The following is a 16634-nucleotide window of genomic DNA, read 5'->3' as shown; positions in this document are numbered from 1 at the left end:
CTTTACCTTGAGACACTTGATACGAAGCGAATTCAGTCCAATTTAAACCTCTCCAAAATCCTGAAACAAAATGAAAGGAATACTTAGTTTAAATTTTGACAAAATCTACAAAACTTTGTGTTTTTTTTTATAAATAAACTGCATCAAACCAATATAAACAACGAGCGACAAACACAGACGGGCGGACAGTTCAAAATTTAATCAGTCAGTTTCTTGGCCATTGTCTACCTATGACTCCAAACAGAATTGGAAAATTCGAAACCGTTCACGAGTTATCATGTACACAGACGGGCGGACGGAAAGTGCAAAATCATGTGAACGAGCTGGGTCGCTCGTTAATAAGGCGTGTGCACTAGTTCATTTAATAGTTATATACATATAAAAGCCAGGAAATGGGCACATCAAGTAATCTGACTAGTTTTACATTACATTTTTGACAAATTTCAATTGTCATATAAAATTGTTTATTAATATTAATGTGATAGCTTTGACAGGAGTCTGATAAAGTGACAGGGGGCAGAAAAAGTACGTATGTAGTGTGTACCTAAGTATGTCAAAACCGAGATCAAAACTGACACATTAATATTAATAAACATGTTCTGCGTATATGAAAATTAAAAATGTAGGTATAAGTATAGGTAAAACAGAAAATTTCGGGAAAAATGTAAAATCAGTAAAATTTTGCTGACTTTTATGAAGATAACACAGTGATATGGAAAATTCATATGGGATACTGATTTTAAACCTTTGGTGACGGTTGTAATTACGCCCATATTATGGAAAGAGCTTCCAAAAGAATACTCAGAAAAATTCATCAAAAGTCCGCAAGATTTATTCGAATCTTCTCAAATATTCCCATTGGAAATATACAGGGTGTCATGGATAACTTTAGTATTACTTTTTTATTTCAATGTCTGTTGTAGGTATCTATACTATACAGGGCGTTATTACTGAAAATGGAAATTAGAGAGAACTCGTATTTGAAAAATGTAAAGATTCGAATTCGATTGAAACTGAGAAAAACAAATTTCATTCTCTCATTATAAAAAGGTAAACGTAAACATTTTTTTCTGAATAACAGAGTTAAAAAAGATGTCAGAATAAAATTCAAGGTAGCGATTTACTGACATATGAATGGCAACGTTTTTTTTAAATAGGCGCAATATTAATTTTTTATTTTTTTTTGCGAAGATGAAGGATTTACGATTGACTAATTAGTACGCGTAAACTTAATTATTATAATGATTACTAAAATAGTAAAGTGTAGAAATAATTAATTGTTTAGTATTTTGTGTTCAATAATAGATTTTCTTGAATTTTATTTAGAGTTTGTCCTATGGAAATAAAAGCTCAAAAGGGAGTTCTGTGTTTTAGTTTTGCAGAATCCCCAAATTTGACCCCGCCACTTCCTTTCTGATTAACAAAGGAAACATAATATAAAGCCATTTGCCGCCAGTTATATTAATGTTGAGCTGCGTTTAGACTGCCCGAAAATTTTTTACTAGTCGTTCCTTCCAAGCATCCTCTCTCTTCATGCGATTATGGTGAACTTTATCTTTCCCATAAATACCAGTACTTTCGTACAATTCAATGAGACGCTTGCTCTCCTCCTGGTTCATTTTTAACGCGAGAAACAGAAAGCGGGGCTCTTTGATGCGCGTTTAAAAACCGACTGACGAGTGGCTCACCACGTAACATGCAGCTTAAGATCACACCTTTTTGGTCATTTGTAATGTCCAGCTGTTCGTTACGCGTACATGTCACCTTACCGATTCTACCCGGTTGTATTTGCAAGAATGTCCATTAAAATTGCGTATTTGATTTTTGTAATCGTAGCATTGCAAATGGAAGTATCATCGCCCGCGGAAATATATCAAATTTAATAATTATTGCAGTACTAGTAGGGAGATATACATGCCCGTATAATTCGATCATTAAATCTTTACTAAAATGGTCCATCACTGGGGTTGCAAACAGTAAAATGATTAGATTGGAAAGAAAGTGGTTTCTAGGTGCATAGAAACAATATACTTTGTTTTCTGCAAGCACTCAAAAAGGGCAATTTTTAGCTGAACACTATTGTCTGCAATTGTCCGTCTGTACCACTACTAGTCCTCCAGTTTAAGCTTTAACGAACATCTGGGCATCACAAATGACCAAAATAGTACATATCCCATTTACTTTCAATAAGGAGCATCTGTGCCAACATACCTAACAGACCCAGAGATATATTTTGCACCGTAAGTAGAATACCCCACATGCGCAATAGCATTTTAACACACGAGACTACCAATAATTTAAAATGTGTCCAGTATTATTATGCAACGAATGATAAATCTAATTATAAAACGCGTTTATTAACATACGCGGTCACCAAGGATTTAAAGTGTGCTCAGTGCGCTTTCGTCACCAAACATAAAGTATATCTTAACATTATATAGTCATATATTTAAAATGTGACCGGTGTGATTTTTTTCACCAAGTACAAATCCAATTTTAAACCACATTCGTTAATACACAAGACCAGGAAGAATTTTACATGCGCCTGGTGTGAACCGCATCATCGTTAACCCCTTTATGTTCTAAGGAAAAACACCCCACACACCAGTGAAATGCTCAGTGTGCATGATCGGTATTCTAATGTTGGTTATGTCTATCGCATATGTTAGCACAGATTTAGTGGCTATAGGCTATATCTATGGAAAAATATATGATCTAAGAATGTAACTTACTCAATAAAATCTAGAATTAGCTTTGTCAGCAGGTGGAATTGTTGTATTTATCAATACCATAATCCTACAATAGCTCAATTCGCGGCTGAACAGAGATTTTTTTCGTATTTTTGTATTTATTTAGTTAAAAAAATGAGGAATAAAATTACCAAGATCCGCGCTAAGACCATAAGAGGACACCAAGAACCTACCAGGTTTAATTTACCCTGTTAAAATGGCATTTTCCCACATTTACCCTCGAAAAAAATTGCGAACACTCGGAAATGTATTTTCACGTTTGCATCGAATTTTTGGGGTGCAAGTAGGTAATCAATCCAGAAATTTTAAAAAAATAAAGGGAGTTTATGGAACTTATAGAAAAGAGAAACTCAATCCTTGCATGTTTCTTGTTATTATAGATTCAATTTTTGTGCAGAATTGGTACTACTAACTGAAAATTACGTGCAAAATGACATTAAATTACAAACTCATATGTACCTACGAGTTATTTCACTATGCAAATTAGGTATACCTAATCAAAAAATAATCTAAACAATGATCAAATGATCAGTATCACTTTCCAAATTTTTCTAAATGGTACTTGATTTTAAAACTGGGCAGTTTTTATGATGACTCATCGAACTCGTTTCCCCCACCCGAATTTGAAAGCTTCGCAGGTCATAATGTCATTTTTCTTCAAATTGGAAGATTGGATTTAAGGATAACAGCACTGGGGTCCAAACTCACATAACTTTACTTTGTTGATGAAGGACTCCATAAATGTTTGAGTGATTGCTTATTGGAAAAATGAAGTGAATTGAGATTCAAACAGTTTTTATTTATTTCTGTTATGTTATGGTTCGACCTCAGACAACATACGCCTTTTCGCACACAGGCGGACAAGCGCCAACAGTAGGTATATATTTTGGTACTCATTTGCAAATGCGTTCTATATGTGTATAATCCATTTATTCATTATAAACATCTTATTGCACATAGTCCCATCCCATCCCAATTTGTGCGTTAAAAAACGTATGAAAGGAGATTTAGTATTTCCAGAAATAATACGACCAAATTTACAAAGATTCTAATATTCTATTGCACTTAATAGCATCAATCGAGGCCTTAATTTTAGTTATTGCAGAAGCCTAACGTTTTTCGTACGTTCTTTTAAATTTTCTGTTAAAGGAAAAATCAATATCCGAGGGTGTTTTTTGAATTATCTATATCTAGCTATTATAAATGCTGTGACACTTATCCACGAAGGAATGACCCAGGTGTACGGTACTAACGGCCCTATTTTCAAGTAAAATATTGGTAGCGAATCACTTAATGGAGATCGGTTGGGGTAAGAATTAAGGAAACCGTAACTTGTTGAATATTTACTGCTGTCTAATCGACGGATGAAAATGGAAGTACTTGCAAAATAAGCCGGAGTGTCTGTAGGTGCACTATTTTCAAGACTATACACAGATTTGAGCATCAAAAAAGTATCTGCTCCCTCGTTTCCTTACACCAAAGTACAAACTGCAGAGGAAAGAAACTTCTCGGGAGCATTTGGACCTCGATTTGGACGCTTAGGCAAGCAATATCAGTTATTATTTGCGTGACTGAGGGGACCCTCCCTCAAAACAGGAATCATTAATCAATGCATAAGAGGTCTTTTCTGGTAAATTAATGGCGACCATTTTTTTGGAAATTAGAACTGTGAGAACATTTTACTTGGTAAATACATGGACTATGGTGTTGCTTTTTTGATCGCACAGCTAACATTTTGAACCAAGTAACCAAAAAAAACAGCACCCTTTCGCGACATCTGTCGACCTGATGCTTCAAAAGGGAGCAGAGTACCTACTAGTAAGAACGGTTGTAAGAAAATTAACCACCGTAATATCGTCCGCAAAAACCAACGCCGAGGAAAATTTGTACTAGGTATAATTCCCCTAAAATATTCGTCACCCCCACAATACTGCGTCAGAAAATGTCTTCACGAAATTCGCAAAAAGCAAAATCCACGCCCAGGAAGGTTTTATAATGTTATTCTCGCGTCATTGAATTTGATTGGATTTTCTCATTGTTAGATGCTTCCATTATGTTAATAATAGTATATACATTTTATAATACGGTCAAAAGAGTCAATTTTCGACCTTTAAATATACATACAATCGAACTTATGTACATATGTAATTATTCGTGTTCATTCTGAATTCAAGGCATTCACAAGCGATGTTAAAATTGCGCCAAAACAGCACTTAATTTACTGCCGGCCATGTAATTATGATCCAAAGTTAATGGTCAATGCTTGTGCGGGAATGGCTAATGCAGTTATAATTATCTAAGTACATTAGAGCGAATTAATATTTGGGCTATACTCGGCGCTCGTATGAATTGCGTTAGGTACCTAACTATTCTGGATGTTACTATAAAATCGGGTGACTAGTTTGTTACACCATTGTTCTTATTACCCACATGATTTTTAGGTTTTTAGGGCTGGAAACTTTATTCTTTTCATCCACCTCTTTGTTTCTATTAGGTGGATGGATCCTTTAGTCCTTTGCTGTATACGTACACAAAGCTTCAGTCAATTCAAAGAAAAATATCAGTATAATGTTATAGCAACAGGAAAAGTATTTCGCCAAAAATTCGTGGATTTCACCAGTATTTGGCCCGTCGCCAAGGAAAAAGGTTACGGATTCATATCCTGCGCTACCTCGCTTTAGAAATATTTTTTTCTGTAGCTCAAAATACCTGCTTCACTTCCGGAAGATCTAAGATGTGCATAATCGTACCATAGATTAATAGTCCATGATCGTACTAAAGAAACGGAGCTTCGTTCAATTTCTCCTTTAAAAGAAGGACTTCAACGGAAATAAGTAGCGGACTAAAAGAACGAGAAGTGGAAACACAGCACCAACAAAAATGTAACGATCCGCCTAAAAGCCAAAGTTGATTCAGTGGAAGCTGAAAGCGCCATCATATTGAAAGTATTCTAGTTCATCTGGAAATTTCCTGAATTCGCCAATCTTAAAAATTAACACCTTCTCGCGAAACTGCCATTGTAACAACAAATTGAGCAGGTGTGCAGCAGTGAACAATCAACTGTTTCGTAATGATGATAGCTTTTTTTGCCGAAACTATTTTTAATAAATATTCTACCTGTAAGATATTGATTTATTAAAACTGTATCACTTTTGTTGAAATCAGTGCGAACCCAATTTTAAAACAAATAATAAAGTTGGATGCACGCAACAGAGATTTTTCAATTCTATTTTCATTTCCTCCACTGTACCTGACTTAGAGTCAGTAACTGAAAAAAAATTGCCTTCCGTGCTTTACGTGGTGAGGTATAAAGAAATGTGTTCAAGGATTCTTCTTAAAAGTCCCCCTGAATCACTCTATGAATTTAATAAGAATTCCTCTAGAAAAACCCTTCTAAAAATCTTGAAGTATTCCTGGAATTCTTTTTTAAAATCTGTCGAGGAATATTCTTTGAATGCGGGTATCTTTTTTAGTCTCGTTTAGAGAAATCCTTTCGCATTCCTTTAAACATTTCTTTAGCAATGTTTTTGAAATTTGGAATACAATTTGAATTAAGATTTTCTAAAACATTTTCTAAAGGATCTATTTTACTATTTTAGATATAATTGTGATTAAAAGCGTAAACTAGAAACTTCTTGAAAACCTTCATAAGATCTCATTAGATCTCTGTTAAAGGAAAATTTAATTATAATCCTCTTGGAAATATTGCACTTAATTATAATCTCAGGAATTTGTTGTGTTCAGAAAAGCCCTACGAAGTATTCTGTAAACCCTTAGTAGACATTTAATTGAACAGCTTCTTAAGAAACTTCTTAAAACACTGTTTCATAGGTACCTTAACCTCCCTGGAACATTTTCTTGAGAACCATCTAAAGTTCCCTCTTGAGATTAAAAACTTTAGATTTCCTTTAAAACCTTATTGGATGTATTCTAACGAAGAGCTTGGGCAAAATATCCTTGGAATGCCACAATTTTAAGTTTAAACTGTCGGATCACTTGTGGGTGCGTTTGATTTCTGTGGCCTCTTGAAACTCGAATCTGGAGGTCCCACCTGGATTTGAACTGATCGTCCACGCATTTACTGGATGCGACACTACCTCTGCCCTCTTCTGGAATAGGAAGATGAAAATGTGGTACCACTTAAGACAGAATCAAGCCCTAGTGGACCAAGCAATCGCTTTTCTCGACCCAGATGCCACGCACCAAGTCACGGCAGCCGCGGCGACACGTGCCTAGTTGCCCTATATGATGAAGACGAAACACCCTCAACGATTTACGCTTTCGTGCTGAGAATCTGGCCGGCAAGAAGCGATGCAAAGGTGGCTACACTTCCCTGAAAGTAGGGCTCAAATATTCTCTGAGGAACCGTGCCAGAACGCTGCCCTTATTCATCTTTGAAGAGGATTGATTTTTGCAATTTTCATAACTTATGTATCCAGTGCGATTTATTAAGAAGTAGACATAGGATGTGTATTGTTCTTCCCTATGCCTACTTTTAAATGACAAAATCTGTTCTGAAGGGTTCCTAATTTTATGCAACAAAAATAACTTCTTAAAATAAATAAAGATCTGGCTGTTACATTAATTAATTTAAATATTGTTGCTTTGGCTTCCGTATCTTTATATTCCTTCGTATGCGATTTATTCAACTGAAGAAAAAGTTGATATTATCAATTGGTATAGTGCCGGTAACAGTTTAAGGAGCGTAAGAGATTATTTTCTGTGAAGCCAAAGTAACAAATTAATTAATATGACAGCCAGATCTTTATCTCTTATTTTGGTTGCATAAAATTAGACGCCCTTTAGAAGAGATTTTGTCTTTTAAAAGTACACATAAGGAAAAACAATACACATAAATCCCTATGTCTAGTTCTTAATAAATATCACTGCATATTAAAATACATTTCACCGTTTTTTAAATATGCCTTCTTTTTCATTACCACGCCAAAAAAAAAGATAGAAAGGATTTGGAACATTTCTGGAGAAATTTTACCTTATTTGATAGGCCTACATACCCCACTTTGCGCTTAATTTGAAGCAAATTAAAGTGCATACAACAAGAATCAATGGTTTAGCTATAATTTTCACTTTTTGGAAAAAAAATGGGATATTTTCTAAGTGCAGTAATTCGGTAACTAACTACAGAGCTCAGATTGAGCATAACTAGTCACACATTTAATCAAAAACGTATATAATGGCGTTCGTCAAAAAATGCATAGTTTAGAGCATTTAGGAGATATAGAGCAAACACCTACCCTAATGGGTCCAATAATATACTAAAAAATCAGAGTTACATTATACTTTGTTGATTTATTGTCGATTTTGACTGGCCCTTCGCTTAGCTTAGATATTATAGATGAAGTCTCTCAGCCGCAGAGGAGAGATCGCAAGATTTTACCGAATAGGGAATTTAGATTTTTCGGTGTGCAAAATTGGAATTAGTTCTGTTTTTCGAACGATCGTTTCGAATCGTCAGGGTGGTTCAGGAAAAGAGAAATTTCCTGTGCAAAATTTTCCAAAAAGGTGTTAATCTGAGAAGTTACGTTCTAATATACCTATACGAAGAATTAGTATTACTTAACATATCTGTCTGTGCGTACGTGAACCTGAAAGTTGTCAAGTTGCAGCTCTAAATTAATAAACACTTAATTTGACTACGGAAGCAAATTCGAGCGAATTCCTCATTCCGCACTAAAGAAAAACTGCGTCGGATTCGTAGCGTATTAACAAACGCTCTGAAATACACCTATTTTACCCATTTCGGCACCTACTTTAAGACACACCGTAGAAGTTTATCTGAGCAATTTGCAGAAAATCTCCTTGACAATGTGTTAAATTAGAAATTCTATTCGGAATCATTTTATAAATTTTCGTCTTCGATGTTTTCTTGGAAATCTTCCTGGAAAATTTTCTTAAGGGTACCTTTGGAATGTTCGGAGATTTTCATAAAGAACTTGATTAGCTATGTCTGTACCTGAGAGCCAAACTGTATTAACTCAAAAAAATTAAATTTTACAGCAGAGCGATTTGAAAATTTATAAGACATTAAAATTAATACAAAATATTTATTTAATAACTATTAAAAAAAAAAATTAAACTAAAAAATAAAATATGGATGTCCTTAAATTTTCCCTTTTCTAATTTTCAAAAATTTTCATTATTTTTGCCAAAAAAGTTATTAAAAAGTCAATTAAACGGAGTTAATACCATTTGGCCCTAATACTTCGAATTACAAACTGTATTAAATACTTTTTTGAAAAATGAAAATGGAGTTAATATGGACAATAAAATACTAATGTATTCTGAAATGATTTTTTTATTATTTTTAATGATTGCACGGTGTATAAAAAAGCGACTTCCAATATTTTTCTTGACCTATTTGCCATTTTTTCGCAGAGTAAACAACACACGGACTGTAACTTTTGAACCAGTAGCCCAATCTTGGAACTGTTTGAAATTATGGATTCTACAGGCTACATTCTATAAGAAAATTTTTTTTCGGGTCAATCTGAGACAATTTTTTTCGAGGCTCAAAAAAAGGCAGTGTATAACCTTCCTTTTTTACCAAAAATCGACTGCACCAAAATTTCTCAGGAAAACACTTTTTCTTATTAATTTCGGTGCGTAGAATCCAAAACAATTCGTACTTTTTCGATCAGACTTCTCAATCAAAAGTTATAGACTAGAAACCAATTTCGAAAGAAAATTCAAAGGGCTGTAAGCACACGTGCACTTCTACACAACATTAACGCACTGAAAACTGTATTATGTCCACACATGTAAGTTTCTTTAACAAATCACTTCCGTTGAAACATCCTTGGAAATTTGTTTAAGGAATTTAGAAGTAAATCAAGGCGGCACTTTAAAACAATTACTTTTTAGTACTTCTATGGTAATCCTCCTAACAATTCTCTTAACCGCATTCTTCCTCATTGCCTTATTAGGAATCTCCTTCAAAATTTCCCTGCATAAGGACACAAATTTTATTTGAAATCTCTTTAAATTGAACAAACATTTTTTTAGAGCGTTCTTCGTAGAAATAATAAAAATCTCCCCTTGAATTACACCAGTAATTAGTTCAAGAGTTTTTGACAAACCGCCACTCTGAAACTCCCCAAAATACTCCAAGAATTTCTTTAATAGAATGGCTTTAGTCCTAGGATAATCTTACACACTAAAATTTTCCCAGACAGAAAGCTCTTTAGATGTGATTTGAACGTATTTTTGTTTTTTATGATAATGGGGATAATTTTGCTCAGCTGAGACTTTGTCAATTTAACCCGAGATTTAGCCTAACTCCGTATTTTTAACAATAACTTACTACTAGGGCTGGGCGATTACGGGTTTGAATAATCGATAATCGATTATGAAAAATAATCGATTACACTGATTAATCGATTAATCAAATAATCGATTAATCGCCTAATCGTTTAATCAAAAGTCGATTGTCACATACAAGGAGTGATAAATATCTGTTTGTATGCATTAATACGTTAATTATTTAATAATAAAAATAAAAAATAATTCCATTACTCTTTTCATCAAATCGTTCATTATTAGGCAGATCGATTAATCAATAATCAACAAAGTGTCCCTGGTTCGAATCCGGGTTCGGGAATGGATATTTGCAAATGCATAGTGGGTTGGTGGGTAGAACAGCCTTGGCTGAAACCCTGCCCATTTGAAAATGAAGGTCAAAAATAAAAATAAATAAATAAAAATAAATGATTAGGCAGCTTACTCTCCGATGAGGTGTGCTTTAGTTTTGATGATACAATCTTAATTCATTTTAGCTGCTTAAAGTGACGTTTTAACATCCGCTATAAAATAAAATAATACTTGTGAGCTGTGAGTGCTCCTTTTTGCGTAAACTGATAATCCAGCTAATAATAATCAATTAAAATTTACTTAATAATGGATTAATCAAATAACCGATTAATCAAATAATCGATTAATCAAACAATCGATTAATCAAATAATCCATTAATCAAATAATTGATTAATCAAATAATCGATTAATCACATAATCGATCAATCAAATAATCGATTAATCGATTAATTTAATAGAATAATCAAACCCGATTATCGATTATCGTTTGATTATAATCGATTAATCGATTTTTTTGCCCAACGCTACTTACTACCCACTCGATCTGGGACACTCTTTGTTGTATATTATCAGAAATTCAGGGGCGAACTGTGAATTTTGTGGTCCTGACCTATAGCTAATTAAGTAAACTAATTATCGTTTTGCCAAAAATGGTTATCTATAATGTATAAGGAAAATAAATGTAGACAATAATTGAAGCTTACAACATTGCTTAAGAAATGGACAGTTTGATCGGTTTTTGTCTAAAAATGGCAGTGGCGTTGTGTACTGCTCCATACTCTTCGCCTTCTTTGTCATTAGTTAAATTTTCCTGGTATTTTCCCCCGTTTTATGACTTCCTTTCTAAGGATCTCCTACGGGCAGGTCATAAACAGCTATTTTGATCGAAATTCAGGTGCAAATTGATTAGATGCATAGTTCTTTTGGAACGTAGAGAACGCAATGAGTTCTGACCAATTCGGTTCACTTCCCATCTATAGGTAACAACTACATTCTTCTGCCGTGTCAAAGACGCCTCCTCACGAATGTAACAAAATACCTATAAACCATAAATCTGGAATTTCACAATTTGTTCTGTTTTTATTGGAGTCAAAGCGAATTCATGGCCTCGGTGCCGTTGTTAATATAAATTTAGTGTAATTGACAGGATATTTTCACAAAGAGGTTGTAATTAAACGGGAATTTATATGAGCGATTTGCAAAGTCAGATCCTGTCAAATTAGCATCGGGCATCCTTCAGATGTACCACAAGATTTTTTCAATTAAAATAAGTATATAATATATAAATATCGCCTTTTAATCGCCCTTACTTCCCGTGATTTAAATCAATTTCATCACGGAAGCACTAAATCGGCTCTATTTCTGTTTCAGTTATTAGTCTCGGGTCAAACGACGACAAACTCCGCGTCCTCACCTGCGTCTGGAGGTGGCTCGCTTAGTCCAGGTGGTTCGGCCGGTGGTCCCGGGGGCGCCCTTTCGCCCGGAGGTACGTCGAATTCGGGACCAACGCAATGTTGCGAATCGGGAAGACCTTTAGTGACAGATCCAGTAACAGGACAAAGTGTATGTTCGTGCCAATATGACTCGGCGCGCCTAGCAGCTCTACAGTACCCGAGAAGCGTAGGCGTTTACGGTACCCCTTATCCTTCGACAGATCAAAACCCTTACCCTAGCATAGGAGTAGACAGCTCGGCCTTTTATTCTCCTTTGGTGAGTACTTTACAATCAGTTACGCTACAGTCACATTTAATTAAGATCGCAAGCTCTCTACCGTCCGTTGACCACATTAATTCCCCCATTCGTGTTTGTGCAAAAATTAATTAAAACCGGCATGGTATCAATCGTGTTTATGAAACTAATAACAACAGCGACTTGGCGCGTGCTCCACATTAAGCTCCAAGACAAACTCCATAAGTAGTTACATTGTTTGCCCCCGCTCGACGATAACAATGCTAAAACACATAAGCAATCTTAATCGCCTACTGTGATTTTAAATTACGGAATTAGTTGGCAAATTGCTTCATTAACAATCACCTCCTATTCGATTTCTCCATATAATTAATGATTCCAAAGTTTATCGCGGGGGTCGTCGTTGTTCGCGATATTGTACCAAGAAAAAATTCGAATATGGAAATTTCACACGCGCCGATAAAATCTAAGCCACAGTTTCTCTTAATTGACTGGTAAATGTGGCGAAGTTGTAAATGATTGTTTAATAAGGTTGAAAGCGTTTGGCGCATGCCGATCCTGGGTGGCCACATCGTAATTACCACTCGGGGCCGCTTGATTACCACTTTGGTGATTACCACTGATTACCACTGCGCGTATATATAATGTACTTCTACCGATCTGCACGATATCAAGACAAAAGACAATAAGGGTACTTAGATTTACGATATTGCATCTGTCGTTAAAAGCACTCGATTTTGCCTCGAACGTAATAAGCTTCTGAGTTTGTTTTTCCCTTGTTATTTAAAGCCGCCACGATTCGGTTTAACCTTGCGATCTTTCGAAAAATGTGTACGATTATCGTGTGATCGAAAGATAAATGAACCGTCTCTGAATGGTTTTAACGCCATAAAGAGCTAGGTACTACTGTCATTTCTATTGGACGCGGTTCTACCAAATCGCAATAGGTAAACTTCCAAATACGTAATTTCAAAATAGTTCAAATGAGATTCCGAGCTTTTACGTTGGTATGTGAAAAACGAGCAGCAATATCAGTAAATGTCAAGTACTATTTCACAGTCATAAATAACCATTTATTATTTCCGCGTGTTGTTCTCTAAAAAATTTCACTTTCACGGTAAGTGTATTTGGAAGGATTCGTTGCGGGAGCTTAATTTGTTTCCTTCTCTTAAGACGGTCTTTATATTACTTGTTTGCAAAGTGCAGCAGTTCAATTTATAGTTTTTATTAAGGATCCTAATTAAATTAGGTAAAACAAGATTGGTCCATTCTAAATTATTTTAACACGAGTTCTTCCATAGCTTTCAATAAAAAAAGCGTCTTTAAGACAATGTTCGACGCTCGCCTCACAGGCTGTTATAGCGAATGTACTCTGCCGAGACTTAAGGGATGCTCAATTACTTTCAAGGCTCTAAGAAGACATTGGATTCGACTGTTCATGAATTTAAAAGTTTCAATATCTAAGTATTTTATTTATTTTACCTTTTTAGGGGAATTTTTGGAAAGAAAAAAAATTCCCCTTATGTGATGGTTCTGTCCATCTGTCTATCCGTCTGTCGAGAACGAAAAAACATAGGAATGGTAAATGCTATAGTCAGAAACTTAAAATTTAACAAAAATCTTTCGAATGACAGTTCATCATCATTAGTTTTCTGCTAATGCCTCTTCTCCACGATTCTCTATCCCCTGCTCTTTTCTTTACTCCTTCATAACCTTCTTCTCCCTCCTTCAGGTCGTCAACCAACCCTCTGCTTTTTCCTTTTTGCCTTTCTCCCTGAACATTTCCCTTGATTACTTCCTTCAACAAACAGTTCTTTCTTCAGAAGTATCGAAAGAACTAAACTGATATTAGATGAAAAAGAACAATTGAACGAAATGTTAGAATATGAAGAACCCTAAGAGAAGTTTTTCTCGCTGAAAATGGACAAACATCGTGAGTTTCCTTGAACTTCTTTTTTTCTAAGATCGCCGAAATGGAAAACCAGTTGAATTATAAATTTTCAATAGGAATCTGAAGAATTAGAAACAAGCATAATTATTGTACAATTCTTGTGCAGATAAAGCGCATTTTTACCGAAATAGCTTAGTAAATGGTTGGGTTATAAGGTAGTAGCATGCTATATTTATCGATGGCAGATGATTAATGGGGAAGGCCCTCTTTACAGTCGATACACATAAACATTTAAAGTCCGCCGGGCTTACATTCAAAATCTATGGATGGAGGAATCAACCTCTTGGAAAAATTCTCGGAAATATTGCATTTTCCCTTTGTAGGTACCTTCCTCCAGTATTTTCGAGATATTCACAATTAAGTTTATACATGGCCAGTAGATGTGTCTCCTCTAGGCGTTCTTCCCTCCCTTTGTGAGTACTCTCCTTCGACGTGAAGGATAAAACCAGATCCCCCTTTTGAAAAGGGGTCAGAAAGAAGAGCGGTAATTGCTAGAAAACAATTCCTTTTGTTCAGATCTTCAATTAGAATAACATGGGTCATCCACTGATCTCGAAAAGGATCCGCGCAAGAAAGTTATAGTTTGTACAAACCAATTTATTTCGATGAGACCTTTCATTAGAATACCATAAAGAGCAGAACGCATGTTTACCCCCCTCCCTGTTAAATAAACTTGATAAATTTTCGCAATTCAGATCATAAGAATATGAAGAATTCGATTAAACGAAAGAGATGAAAGTGAGAACACTAAATTAAGAAACATTCAAAGCGTCGGAACTAGTGGCAAGGTACATGCAAAGAAACGAAATGAAGATTATCTCATCAGAAAATAGTCTCCTCTCCTCACGCACACCAAATTTAGTCACATAATTTTTATCTGCAAGCATAGCGCATACCTACCAGAGAATTTGTAATTTTTGATTAAAAAGTGGCGGGGGGGCGACAAAATCCTGATATCGACGAAACGTGGTACCAAATGTAAGAATTTGAAGAACCAGAGAAACTTTCCAGGACAATGTACAGGGCGATTCAAACTCGTGACTCACCATTGGGATCTCCGTAACTGTGAGAGATACAGTGTATGTTAATTGTGGGCAAAATTGTCCTTTTTGTGACTAAAAAAACGCTTTTGCACTTTTTGAAATATCTTTAAAAATAACCGAGATATTACCGAAAAAATGAAAATTTCCCCTAGCTTGAACGGTCGGAAATGGGCGGTTCCCGTTAGTACCTTCTATAGGCACTATTTTCGAATCTGAATCTCCTATCAGCATTTCCATAACACGCTTGATCTTATTTTTATGGGCCCCATATTGGATTTTTACGGAAAGAAAGGACAAAAAAAGAAATTTATCTGAATGCATCGCCAACATAGCCATGTTGATTCAGCAACATCTAGTTATCCGCGGATGATTTGTTAAGAAATGAATGTAAAACATTTGATTTTTCATGTAAATTTATGTAAAAGTGTCATCCAATATGGCGCCTATAAAAAATAAGAAGGGTGTAGCTTCTACGTCTAGTGTGTTATGGAAACGTTATGGAAATTCAGATACTTCAAAACGGGAACCATCCATTGCCGATCGTTTAAGCTAGAGAAAATGAAAACCAAATTTGACATTTTCAGACTTTCGGTGATATCTCAGTTATTTTCAAAAATTGCAGATACAATTTTTTAGTCACAAAAAGGCTCTTTAACCTACACTGTATCTCTCATCGTTACTGAGATCTCAATTGTAAGCCACGAATTTGACCCACCCTGCAAAAGTTTTAATAAAAATGACGCAAGGTAAATTGAATGTTATCATGATTTTCCTTGAATTTCCTTTACTCTAAGATCGCAAAACCGTCAAACGGGAGGGAAACAAATGAAATTTTCATAATCCAGATGATAGGTATATGAAGAATTCGAAGAAACGGAAAAATCTCAAGAATCGCATGGATCTAAAAATTTAAAGAATTGGAAGGATTCGAATAATCGGAATATCTGAGGAATCTAATCAATCATGAATTTGTAGAATTCCGAAGAAATGAATGAAGAATACTGAATTAATTAAGAACAATTAAAAGTGTCCGAAACAGTGACAGAATGAACAAAATGAATATAAAGAATCTTAAAATCCTAAGAAGCTACTTGGAGTTGGAGTTTAGCGAAATTAAAGAAACTGGACAATCTGAAGAACTTTAAGAACATACAGAACTTAGTAAATTGAGGAGTTTCTTTGTATATTCATTCGTCTAGTATTGTAGAAACGGTGAATTATTATACATTTTCGCGTTTCATATTATCAGAATTTGAAGAATTTGAACAACCTTCAAAATAGGATTCGCCAAAACTAAAAATCCTAAGGAATCTCATGGATCTGAGAAATTTAAAGAATCCATAGAATTTAAGGTAATGGAAAAATCTGAAGAATCTAATCTAATAGATCTTAATTTCCAACATATTTACAAATCGAAGGAATTTGGAACAGTGAATAGTATGAAAGATTCTAGTAGGTATCTGAAATAGTCGTAGAGTGTGAAGAGAGGGAAATTACAGAACTTTAAAAACTCAAAAAAGCTGTTTGCAGAATCCGAAGAATCTAGATTTGGGATACAAATTTAATAATCTGTGACATCTGAAACTGGAGAA

At 34.9% G+C, this 16634-nt stretch overlaps 1 protein-coding gene across 1 annotated transcript in view; it reads left to right on the top strand.

The window, feature by feature from the left end:
- LOC116173478 (homeobox protein araucan-like) overlaps window positions 1–12183 on the top strand; it is a 66335-nt gene extending 54152 nt beyond the window's left edge. The window contains exon 2 of the mRNA XM_031490974.1: window positions 11731–12183. Coding sequence (XP_031346834.1) covers window positions 11731–12183 — 453 coding nt within the window. The remainder of the gene's footprint in view (window positions 1–11730) is intronic.
- The last annotated feature ends 4451 nt before the right edge of the window (window positions 12184–16634 follow it).

Source organism: Photinus pyralis, unplaced genomic scaffold, assembly GCF_008802855.1.
Source record: "Photinus pyralis isolate 1611_PpyrPB1 unplaced genomic scaffold, Ppyr1.3 Ppyr1.4_LG6, whole genome shotgun sequence".
In the NCBI taxonomy this organism is placed as follows: Eukaryota; Metazoa; Arthropoda; class Insecta; order Coleoptera; family Lampyridae; genus Photinus; species Photinus pyralis.
This window is presented reverse-complemented; position numbering and strand designations above follow the sequence as displayed.